This window comes from Salvelinus namaycush, chromosome 1 (genome assembly GCF_016432855.1).
Source record: "Salvelinus namaycush isolate Seneca chromosome 1, SaNama_1.0, whole genome shotgun sequence".
Classification (NCBI taxonomy): Eukaryota; Metazoa; Chordata; class Actinopteri; order Salmoniformes; family Salmonidae; genus Salvelinus; species Salvelinus namaycush.
In genome coordinates this window covers 25788764-25801426 of record NC_052307.1, presented here as the reverse complement: position 1 = coordinate 25801426, position 12663 = coordinate 25788764, and the positions used below count along the sequence as shown (strand labels likewise).

The 12663-nt window shown below is 44.0% G+C and overlaps 1 protein-coding gene across 1 annotated transcript in view; it reads left to right on the top strand.

Annotated features, from left to right (window-relative positions):
• LOC120020044 (vinexin-like) overlaps positions 1-12663 on the top strand; it is a 41215-nt gene that overhangs the window by 6956 nt on the left and 21596 nt on the right. The window contains exons 2-6 of the mRNA XM_038963512.1: positions 9404-9481; positions 10474-10668; positions 11021-11099; positions 11623-11759; positions 12002-12065. Of these exons, the coding sequence (XP_038819440.1) occupies positions 9470-9481; positions 10474-10668; positions 11021-11099; positions 11623-11759; positions 12002-12065 (487 nt within the window). The 5' untranslated portion in view covers positions 9404-9469. The remainder of the gene's footprint in view (positions 1-9403; positions 9482-10473; positions 10669-11020; positions 11100-11622; positions 11760-12001; positions 12066-12663) is intronic.

The window sequence follows — 12663 nt, the reverse complement described above, 5'->3', positions numbered from 1 at the left end:
CTCACCAGCGTTCATCACATTGGACACAGTGACTGAGTTCATCAGGAATTGTATAGGGGATGTTGTTCCCACTGTGACTATTAAAACCTACCCAAACCAAAAACCTTGGATAGATGGCAGCATTCGCGCAAAACTGAAAGCACGGACCACCGCAATTAACCACGGCATGGGAATATGGTTGAATACCAACAGTGTAGTGATTCCCTCCGTAAGGCAATTGAACAGGCAGACTGTCAGGACAGAGACAAAGTGGAGTCACAATTCAACGGCTCAGACACGAGTGGACACTGACGTCTTGCTCCGGACAAGCTAAACACCTTCCTCGCCCACTTTGAGGATAACACAGTGCCACAGACATCCCTGCTCCCAAGGACTGTGGGCTCTCCTTCTCCGTGATAGTTCCAAAGTAAGATATTTAAGCGTGTTAACTCTCGCAAGGTGGCCGGCCCAGACGGCATCCCTAGCCGTGTCACCTGAGCATGCGCAGACCAGCTGGCTGGAGTGTTTACAGACAAATTCAATCTCTCCTTATCCCAGTCTGCTATCCCCACTTGCTTCAAGATGTCCATCATTGTTCCTGTACCCAAGAAAGCAAAGGTAACTTAACTAAATGACTATCACCCCGTAGCACTCACTTCTGTCATCATGAAGTGCTTTGAGAGACTAGTTAAGGATCATATCACCTCCATCTTACCTGACACCCTAGACCTACTTCAATTTGCATACCGCCCCAATAGATCCACAGACGATGCAATCGCCATCGCACTGCACGCTGCCCTATCCCATCGGGACAAGAGGAATACCTATGTGCGAATGCTGTTCATTGACTATAGCTCAGCCTTCAACACCATAATACCCTCCAAGCTCATCATTAAGCTCTGGGCCCTGGGTCTGAACCCCACCCTGTGCAACTGGGTCCTGGACTTCCTGACGGGCCGCCCCCCAGGTGGTGAAGGTAGGAAACAACACCTCCTACTATCACCGCCTGGTACGGCAACTGCACTGGCCGCAAACGCTGGGCTCTCCAGAGGGTGGTGAGGTCTGCACATTGCCTGCCCTTCAGCACACCTACAGTACCCGATGTCACAGGAAGGCCAAAAAGATCATCAAGGACATCAACCACCCGAGCCACAGCCTGTTCACCCCTCTATCATCCAGAAGGTGAGGTCAGTACAGGTGCATCAAAGCTGGGACCGAGAGACTGAAAAACAGCTTCTATCTCAAGGCCATCAGATTGTTAAACAGCCATCGCTGCTACAACCCGGTTACTCAACCCTGCACCTTAGAGGCTGTTGCCCCATGTACATAGACATGGAATCACTGGTCACTTTAAAAATGGAACACTATTCACTTTAATAATGTTTGCATACTGTTTCTCATTTCATACGTATATATTGCATTCTACTGTATTTTAGTCAATGCCACTCCGACATTGCTCGTCCTAATATTTATATATTTCTTAATTCCAATACAATTTGACTTGATAGCGGATGCTATTATAAATGATTATAAAAGCAAGGGTGTATCATCCCTAAGGGCTCATTCCACCAGAGGTATGGGTGCGTCATGGGCACTGTTCAAAGGCATCTCTGTGCAAGACATCAGCAATTTAGCATGTTGGGGCACCGTCCATACCTTCATGAGGTTCTACCGACTGGACGTCACTGCACCCTCTTTGGCACGTACGTTGCTTAGTTTTGGGGCCTCTGAGGGTTGATTAGCTGGTTTGGGAGAGTATACCAATGCTACTTGAGTTTTCCATATCCCATACTGAGTGACCAAATTATTATTTGAAATGATTTACTTAACGTAATCCTAGTTCTATGATTTATATGTGTGAGGTCTGTCTACGACACACGTTGTATGATAGGAGTTCCTTATTGACCACATCCATTGAAGGCTTAACCCATAGTAAGTGACCTCACTCATATTGTCATAGAACCGGGGTTACGTACAGCAACCTTACGTTATTGGGTCGGTCCCTTGATCTTCGCCGACTACACACATCTATTGATGTGACCTATTTGAGCATCTCCTTTCTATTCAGTTACGCGGTTGCTATTCTGGGCCGTGAGGGAAAAGTCCCATAGATTTCCTGGGAGTCAGCAGCAGGGTGTGGTGAAGTTCAGTGACCCCATGCTGACTGACACTATTCTGACTCACTACATAATCATCCACTGTCCCTGTAACTAACACCAGCTCCGTCTTCCTCTCTCTCTCTCTGCAAAGTAGCGTGTTGTCTCAACACAATCTAATTAGTCTACATGTCTCTACTGATCTCTGTATCTAACGATCGTCGATCGTCTCATTCCAAAATCAGGGGCATTATTATGGAGTTGTTCTTCCCTTTGCTGCTATAACAGCCTCCACTTTTCTGTGAAGGCTTTCCACTAGATGTTGGAACATTGCTGCGGGGACTTGCTTCCATTCAGTCACAAGAGCATTAGTGAGGTCAATTTTATTGGTCAAATACATATGGTTAGCAGATGTTATTGCGAGTGTAGCGAAATGGTCGGGCACTGATGTTGGGTGATTAGGCCTAGCTCGCAGTCAGTGTTCTAATTCATCCCAAAGGTGTTCGATGGGCTTGAAGTCAGGGCTCTGTGCAGGCCAGTCAAATTCTTCCACACCGATCTCGACAAACCACTTCTGTATGGACCTCACTTTGTGCATGGGGGCATTGTCATGCTAAAACAGGAAAGGGCCTTCCCCCAAACTTTTTCCACAAAGTTGGAAGCACAGAATCGTCTAGAATGTAATTGTATGTTGTAGTGTTAAGATTTCCCTTCACCGGAACTATATCAAATCAAATGTTTTTTTGTCATATGTGCCGAATACAATAAGTGTAGACCTTACTGTGAATGCAGTTCAAGAAATAGAGTTACTTACTAAATAAGTAATATTTACAAAATAAACTTAAGTAAACAAATATATATATCAAAAAGTAACACAAGAAAACTACATAACAATAACGAGCCTATATACAGGGGTATTGGTACCGAGTCAATGTGTGGGGGTACAGGTTAATCAAGGTAATTTGTAAAGTGACAATGCATAGATAATAAACAGCGAGTAGCAGCAGTGTCAATGTAAATAGTCCGGGTGGCCATTTGATTAATTGTTAGCAGTCTTATGGTTTGGGGGTAGAAGCTGTTAAGGAGCCTTTTGGTCCTAGACTTGGCGCTCCGGTACCGCTTGCCATGCAATAGCAGAGAAAATAGTCTATGACTTGGGTGAATGGAGTCTTTGACAATTTTTTGGGCCTTCCTCTGACACTGCCTAGTATATAGGTTCTGGATGTCAGGAAGCTTGGCCCCAGTGATGTACTGGACCGTACGCACTATCCTCTGTAGCGCCTTACGGTCAGAGGCCGAGCAGTTTCCATACCAGTCGGTGATGAAACAGGTCAGGATGCTCTCGATGGTGCAGCTGTATAACCTGATCTGGGGACCCATGCCAAATCTTTTCAGTCTCCTGAGGGGGAATAGACGTTGTCGTGCCCTCTTCACAACTGTCTTGGTGTGTTTGGACCATGATAGTTCGTTGGTGATGTGGACACCAAGGAACTTGAAACTCTCGACCCGCTCCACTTCAGCCCGTCGATGTTAATGGAGGCCTGTTTGGCCCTCCTTTTCCTATAATCCACGATTAGCTCCTGTGTCTTGCTCACATTGAGGGAGAGTTTGTTGTCCTGGCACCACACTGCCAGGTCTCTAACCTCCTCCCTATAAGCTGTCTCATCATTGTCGGTGATCAGGTCTACCACTGTTGTTTCGTCAGCAAACTTAATGATGGTGTTGGAGTCGTGCTTGGCCATGCAGCGAGTGTGATAACACAGTCCTCCGGAACAGCTGGTGCTCTCATGCATTCTTCAGTGTTGCTTGCCTCGAAGCGAGCATAAAAGGCATTTAGTTTGTCTGGTAGGCTCACGTCACTGGGCAGCTCGCAGCTGGGTTTCTCTTTATAGTCCGTAATATTTTTCAGGCCCTGCCACATCAGATGAGCGTCAGAGCCGGTGTAGTAGGATTCAATCTTAGTCCTGTATTGACGCTTTGCCTGTTTGATGGTTTGTCTGAGGGCATAGCGGGATTTCTTATAAGCGTCCGGATTAGTGTCCCGCTCCTTGAAAGCGGCAGCGCTAGCCTTTAGCTCGGTGCGGATGTAGGGAAAAATATATTGCATTTGTGACAAATGTCCAAGGTTGAATAGAGCACTCCAAACTATATGTGACTTAATCATGGTATCCTTAGTACAAGAAATATCTCGGAAGTCAAGTTCACAGACCTTTTCTCATTTGGGAAAAAGTCCGTCCTCCGTCCTCTCCCCTCCTCGATAGCCTTCTTTTGGCGTGGAAGCTTAAGTGTATCCTACCTCTTCAAAGAAGAGTTTTGAAATTTGCCACAGCCCCTTTGAATCAGCTTGTTTTTTCCGAAAACATTTTAAAATGATATGTTACTTATTCTGTTATCTATAACATTTCTTGCACTAGCTACATTTGTTTTTATCACTTTATACATTTATTTTGGGATTCCACCCTGTAAACACAATTTGCCTGATGATGCGCGATTGGAGAAGGAGAGTCTTTTTTTATACAATCCCATTTTTGTCCAATTTCCCTCTCCTCACCGCCTCTCCTTGATTACCATTGACCTTTTTCAAAAAGAGGCCAGAAAGGACTGAGGAGAGAGGATGCAGGAGTTGAGTAAATGCAATTGCAAAAAGGCCTTGACATTCCTCTCTCATCTCCTCTCTTGTCCAGGCCTTCTACTTAATCCAGCCCTGATCTAGGATTTTCAACCCTATATATGGTTAAAACCAGACATTATGAGCATTGCAGATATGTATTACTCATATACTGCATATTGCATTTAGATGAGTAAAATTGTCTGTTTTTATTTAATTATTCTATAGTTTACTGTTGGAGGAATCCCATCCATGGTGTTTGCACGCTTGTAATCAGATAAGAATGTGTGGGGTGTTCAAAGTAAACATATTCCAGCAAGCAGCAAGGTTCTGGAGCAGGATTTTTCACCAGATATCACAGCTGATTTTGCCTTATTAGGCTGGATTGTGTTTGGCACTCTAGGAGTGGGAATGTGTTCAGCCAGCTCTGGCTGATTTCTGAGTATTTAGTCCTCCATCCTCCATTAGGGAATGAGAGCGGTGGAGGCCAAATGCACAGACACAGAGAAAAGCATACGCTGGAGATACTTTTAGCTACGGTTTTTATTTTAAATGTTAATGTTGCTTTGCCAAAGATACTAAAAAGACCTAGGCTGGAATTCTATGGAAGTGATATTGTTACTGCCGCAATTGGAAGTGCATTTGAATGTTAAAGACATGCCACACTGGATTCAGACATCAGTTCAATGTCTAGTTTTGATTTACAACTAATGTGAATTCCAACTAATGTGACTTCATCGGGAAAAAAAGTTGGGTGAACAAAAGACGAAATGCCCTTAAATGTAAGACTTTTTGCTAATCCAATCAGTTTTCCACAGTGATACAATGTCATCACAGATTTTTTGGGTTGAGATTATGTGGAAACAATGTTGATTCAACCAGTTTTTGCCCAGTCGGGCTCTGGTATTTTGGCGACTAAGAAAGTATTTTTTAAACATTCTGCTTTGTGCTGGATGTTTCAATGTGTAGTTTATATTTTTTTTATTTTTTTATTTCACCTTTATTTAACTAGGTAGGCTAGTTAAGAACAAGTTCTCATTTACAACTGCGTCCTGGCCAAGATAAAGCAAAGCAGTTCGACACATACAACAACACAGAGTTACACATGGAATAAACAAACATAAAGTCAATAATACAGAGGAAAAAGTCTATATACAGTGTGTGCAAATGAGGTAAGATAAGGGAGGTAAGGCAATAAAATAGGCCATAGTGGCGAGGTAATTACGATATAGCAATTAAACACTGGAGTGATAGATGTGCAGAAGGTGAATGTGCAAGGAGAGATACTGGGGTGCAAAGGAGCAAAATAAATAAATAAATACAGTATGGGGATGAGCTAGTTGGATGGGCTATGTACAGGTGCAGTGATCTGTGAGCTGCTCTGACAGCTGGTGCTTGAAGTTAGTGAGGGAGATATGAGTCTCCAGCTTCAGTGATTTTTGCAGTTCATTCCAGTCATTGGCAGCAGAGAACTGGAAGGAAAGGCAGCCAAAGTAGGAATTGGCTTTGGGGGTGACCAGTGAAATATACCTGCTGGATGCGTGCTGCGGGTGCTGCTATGGTGACCAGTGAACTGAGATAAGGTGGGGCTTTACCTAGCATAGACTTGTAGATGACCTGGATCCAGTGGGTTTGGCGATGAGTATGAAGCGAGGGCCAGCCAATGAGAGTGAACAGGTCGCAGTGGTGGGTAGTATATATATGCATAATCTATGAGCAGAATTACTGTCTTACCTCAAAAAGCCATGAAATCCCTAGTTTGAAAGCGACAGTTTCTTGAAACTGCGCCATGCCATTTTCCCTACATTTGCCCCCATGTGGGCCAGCCCCCTAGCAATGAGAGTTCTAGGTAATGAGCTTCAGCCCCTCGCATTTGAGTGACAGCTAGCAAGAGGCTTGCCCAGCGGTATCCAATGAGATTGCAGGGCGGGCCCAACGTCTCAGTGGACACAGCAGAGAGAGGGAGAGATCAATGACCTGGTGCACATATCTGCACATATGTGCACAGGAGAATATCTTTAAATAAGACTTTTCTAATAAAAGCATGCATTTTTGCAGTGCATGAGTTACATGTGCCTATGCAGTATCCAGTGGGGGTGGGTGTGCCACAGTGGCTGTTTGACTTGATCCCTCCCTCAGAGCAGATATTGTAGTGGTGTTTGGTTGTGAACTGCGAGGATGTTTGTCTTCAACTGTTTTCTTTCAAAGTCTGTAACAAAACAGTCTGCATGTTGATCCCACTCTTAATTGATCATGATTAGATACAGTATGTCTCCTGCGATAACACAATTTATAATATTTATACATGAAAAGAAGAAACAAAAGACAGCCCAATTACTCCAGCGATTGACGTTATGACCTGAATGGCAGCAGTGTTTGGAACAAAAAGGAGCTCAGTTGTTTGCCATTTTAGAGTATTAGATTAAACAGTCCTCCTGTGTGGAATGACTGTATGTCTAAAATGTCAATGAATCTGAGAGATGGGATCTCAGAGTGAATGTCAAAACACAGAGCATCACAAAGAACCATCCCTGAGGGTCATAATGACCACAGAGTTTCGAGAAACCAACATGATGTCAAACATCTATAATGCTGCCTGCCTTAAAGGCCATTGGAAGTGTGAATACTTATGTTGAAATACCACAGATACAACAACCAGAAGGCCGAACTAGTTTACACTGTTGGAAAATTTGATATACTGGTACAGTGTCCCTCACATAAACATCATAGATAATGATCCCCCGTTTCCCTTATTTTCCCTCTTATGTAATCTTGTTTATCCGGAGGTGAGGAGTCAGAAATAGTGACATCGTTGTCTGGAACCAGGAACACTGATTGGCTCTCTCTGCTACATTGGGTCCTGTGTTGTACTACTGTTTACACACAGAGTGCATATATCTGTCTTTGAGCACTGACCATAATGATTACAGTCTCTAAAGTTCAGTTACACGGGCCACATGGAAAACCCATCAACCCAAATACTGTTGGACAGCTCTCAACCTTACCTGGCCAAGGCCCAAATTGGAGAAAGTTCACCTTTAGAATCATGTATCAATTCTCAAGTCCCATAGTATCAGTTGTAGAGGTTTTCAGGTCTTGAGTTTCCATGCCAACGCTGTTATTATGTATGTTTTGAGCCACTGTGGAGGAGAGGTGCCTCCAACGAGAGTCCCTATCTCCTTCATGTAGAAACAGCTCTCCTCATAGGATTTTCCAAGGTGCCGGTGATTAGGACCTGACTTCAGTCTGACATGGCTCACTTTCTCTCCACTGTCCATTCTCACAGATATCTCTTTGCTTTATGTTATGGAAGAGTTTAGGGAGACTTGTGACTCATTGTGATTGTTTTGAATGGCCTTTGCTGTGGTAACAGGGAAAGGAGGATAAGACAAACTTTCCACTTTCAGAATGCCTGGACAGTGGGTTTATGGAACCTCAGTCAACTCTGCTCAGGACAGTTTTGATTTATGGCAGAAAAGGTTGTTCGGCAGATGACTAATGACTTAGAGATTAAATGTTAAATCTTCCACTGAAAAAGAGGGCCTCAATCCCATAGAGACGCAGCAAAGGACGTTACAAGTTATATAAGACATACACGTTATATAAGACATGCAACGTTTTCTAGACAGTAATGCTATTTTCATCTGGAATGAGTTCACTCATCTTTAGAGAACACATCATTCTGTGTTGAATGCATGCCTGCTCTTCTGCCGGGAAGTGTATCAAAGTTCAGATCTCTGGGAGTGATTCTCAGCATGCATAACGAATTAACCAATAACTGTTGTATGGAGTGAGAAAGTGGAAAAGTTGTTTGTTGCTGGAAATACACTGTGCTAAAAACATTAGGAACACCTTCCTAATACCGAGTTGCACTCCCTTTTGCCCTCAGAACAGCCTCAATTCATCAGGGCATGGACTCTACAAGGTGTCGAAAGCGTTCCACAGGGATGCTGGCCCATGTTGACTCACTTCTCCCAGTTGTGTCAAGTAGGCTGGATGTCCTTTGGGTGGTGGACCATTCTTGATACACATGGGAAACTGTTGAGCGTGAAAAACCCAGCAGCGTTGCAGTTCTTGACCCACTCATACCTGTCACGCGTGCTCCCACTCCTCCCCTCCTGTCAAATGTCGTTGTTTTGCCCGTGTGCTGACGCTGTGCCTGTCTTGTTTCAGGACTATTCCTTATTAAATGTTGACTCCCTGTACCTGCATCTCATCTCCGGCGTCGGTCCTTACAATATCGGTACACCTGGTACCTACTACCATCCGCCGTTCAAAAGCACTTCAATCTTTTGTCTTGCCCATTCACATAATCCATGTCTTATTTGTCTCAAGACTTAAAAATACTTATTTAACCTGTCTCCTTCCCTTCATCTACACTGATTGAAGTGGACTTAACAGGTGACATCAATAAGGGATCATAGCTTTCACCTGGATTCCCCTGGTTGAATGACATTCTAAGTTGCTTTCATTATTACATCTCCTGAGCTTTTTGGTCAGTTTCTTATCAGTCTTCAATACTTCGATGTGACCCAGCTCAGAGGCATAATGCAATTGTCTCTGGATTAAGAGGGAATTGACCATGAATCTATTTGTCTCCTTTGGGGGTGTAAGAGAATATGCTGCCGTGGTGTGATGTGATTGTTCTCTGCGTGTGAGTAAGCATGACATCAATTATTGGTCATGATCTAACCTTTTATGTGTGTTTTGTTTATCTCAGGTGGATACTTTGGCATCTGCACAAAGACTTGGACGTCAGAGACTATCCAGGACCATAACAGATGACATGAAGTCTCAGGTACAGGCATTTTGGCATGGTCCCTAACTCACAAATAATTCAAAATGTAAGACACACAGGAAGAGAGCTAGATCCTTAGTAGAACTGAATTCTATTACATAATATATTCAGGCAGACTCAAAGCATTGAAGGTTTGCTAGAGATGTTAAAAACAAAAAGATTTTGCTCTGTCAGAGCCAATAATTCTTATCTTTGAAGTCTGCCTTGGCAGAGTTGGCATGAACAGCACACAGAGGGATGCCTTTTAAATATGCTAAACAACAAGGAAAAACACTAACACGTACAAGGTAGAATGAAAATAACAGCTATTTATGGACGGGTTAGAATTTCCATGAAAATGCCCCAGTCCTGGCTCCACAATGGCATCTCTCTGATTTAACTAGATACAGTGTCACCCTGTGTGAGAGGCACAGGAACTTCCCATGACCCCCAGAGTCCACACTGGAGAGCTCAAACGCCCCCCTTATGCATTCAAACACGCAGGAGTTGGATAGGATGGGTAGTATTGGGCAGCCAGGGGGGCGTACCCGCTACGGAAAGGAAGAGAGCAGGGGAGGGCTTTGGGAGCATCGCTAACAGTGGTGCACTTTCACTGTGGTCAACATCAGCAACCCCTTTCCGACCCCCTCGGCCTGGGCCACGCCCCCTGGTTGGAGAATACGCAGCCCAGCTGAATGGATGGTTAATGGGTTTATAATGTGCCTCTCCTATTTCAGCCCCCTGATTTAGGTCCTGAATGGGCCTTTTCTCCAGCCTCTGCAAGGAAGATGATGAAGTGGATGGAACAGCACTTCCTTCTGCAACTCTGCTTTAGTTAAATTCGAGGCCTTTTCACCAGGAGAGAGAGCGAGAGAGAGACAGAAAGACAGACAAATGAACATAAACATTCACAGAGAGACAGAAGGGTGAAGTGATCATCTCAACATGACATGACCCACTGACAACATGACATGGCTGTATTTAGATATAGTGTTCTACTGTCTCTCCTGTAGCATCGTGTGGAAGTCCGGGACCATCTGAACGGCTCTTGTATCGTCTTCTCTGATGATGGTCCCTCCTCCAGTCAGCAGCATCACTTGTCCCCTCCAGACCTGACCCAGGAGGTGGTGGTCATCTCCCCGGGGCTCCCCACCCCCCCTCTCAGCCCCTTCCGTTCCACAAGACTGCCACCTGTGGAGCAAATTAAGGTAAGCAACACTCTCAAGGAGATACAACTGGTTATTGTAGCACTGCAATGATAACAGCCGTTTGTCTGAGGTTACTGGTTGGGTTAGGGTTATATTATATGTCATATTCATCAGACAGCTGCTTCTCCCTGTGGAATTGTCTAGTATCACAGGTTCAATGTTATGCCACTGGATTGGAATGTACTGGATATTGATAGAGGTCCTGTCTTTGTGTTGGATAATTCAATATATGCTAATGTATCCTGCACTACACACTAAGTTGTTGTTCATTTCCCATTTGACTGCGACAATACTCACAGTCAAATGCTCTCCAACTAATGCTAATATAGGACTGACTGGGTTTCCATCCTAGGTCTCAGAGGTCAATGGGAGTGGCCCTCTTACTGACCCCCTTCGTTTTGGATCATACTATGGCCCTGCTCAATCAAATGGTAAGATTAGAATTGTCTTGAAATTATAATATAGAGCATCACAGTTTGAGTTTGATTTAAATATGTATTATGGGATCTTTGGTGAAAGTAGTACCCTCAAGGGAGACATGACTAATACTGTATGTGATGTAGTCTCTTCCCAGTGTTTAGGCCAAGTAGAGCATGGGTTGAATCTTGTGCTAAAATATTTTTTCATAACTTTGTTTCATGTGTCAAAGCTTTATGTACCACTGAAGGACAGATCTTTTTTATAACCAGCTTCAATCAAGCCTTTACAATCATGTTATTATCACCCTAAAATAAATTATATGATGTGGGATATTAACCGCACAATTAACAAAAGTGTTTCATAAATGAAATCAAACTCCATTTCACAGTGGCACTCTGTGGCCACCCAGTGGCAATGATGGTGAAGACAGCTTGAATGTTCATACTGTTACTCAGCTGACATGTAGAAGAAGAATGAGGACAGTTTAAACTGCCTTTGATAACAGACCTGTGCTGTCCTCTCTCTCTGTAACAGGGGGTCTGTCTAATGGAGTCCAGACCAGGGGCTCTTTCACTCTGCCGCGGAGGGCTGCTACGAGGGAGGAGCGCCTTATCAAATTCTCTGGGATCGGCCCAGTGGATGAGACAGGGATGCCCATCGCCTCCAGATCAGTAAGATAAACATAGTGTACAGCACCATTCGTCAGTGGAGCTCAAGAGTCACTATACACATATTGTCCTAGGGCCCAGAGTTTTTCCTAAATTGGTCACTCACGCAGAAAAAACTCCTTGGTCTGCTCCTAGTTGTCATTTACGTGGAGCCAAAATGTTCTAATTTATGTACTCTGAAACTTCTGAGTCTACAAATGTCTACAAATATGTTTTTGTCATTTTCCCTTCTTTTCTCACACCAGAGTGTGAACCAGCCCAAAGACTGGTACAGGAGCATGTTCAGACAGATCCACAAGAAGCCAGAAGGTATGACCCCTCCTACCTCGCCCCTTCTCTCACACACACCAGCCCACACAGACAATTCCTTTCTGTCAATGTCAGCCTCCAGAAAGCTGATCCAGAGTGCAGATTATTCCAAGGAGAGGAGAGAACGCTCAAGCCATTTTGATATCTATACCCAGTCATTCCAACTTCTCCACATATCTAACTCCATCCTACATCTTTCATACCGGTCCTCATCTCCAGTTGTATATCAGTATTCTATTCATGGTTATGTGTATGCTTGGTGATACTCAGGGTGAGATGACAGGAATGTCCAGGATGGATCTTTGGATTCTCAGGCGTCACCACTCTCCAGGCAGTTGGCTTTTAAACCTCAACAGGTATCACAGCCACTGATCTTTCCTCAGAGGCCCAGTCCCACCACTGTGGGAGTGTAATATTGTGTCTGATCAGGCACCAACCTGATTATTGTGCAGGTGATGGATTCTTTTGGCAGACCACAGAAAATATTTGCACTACTCACATATCAAAGATAATGGCATTGAATCAACAACTGAATAGAATATAGCATCATAATTATGAGTTAAAGGTTTGAGATGATCACAAATCAACAGAGCAAATG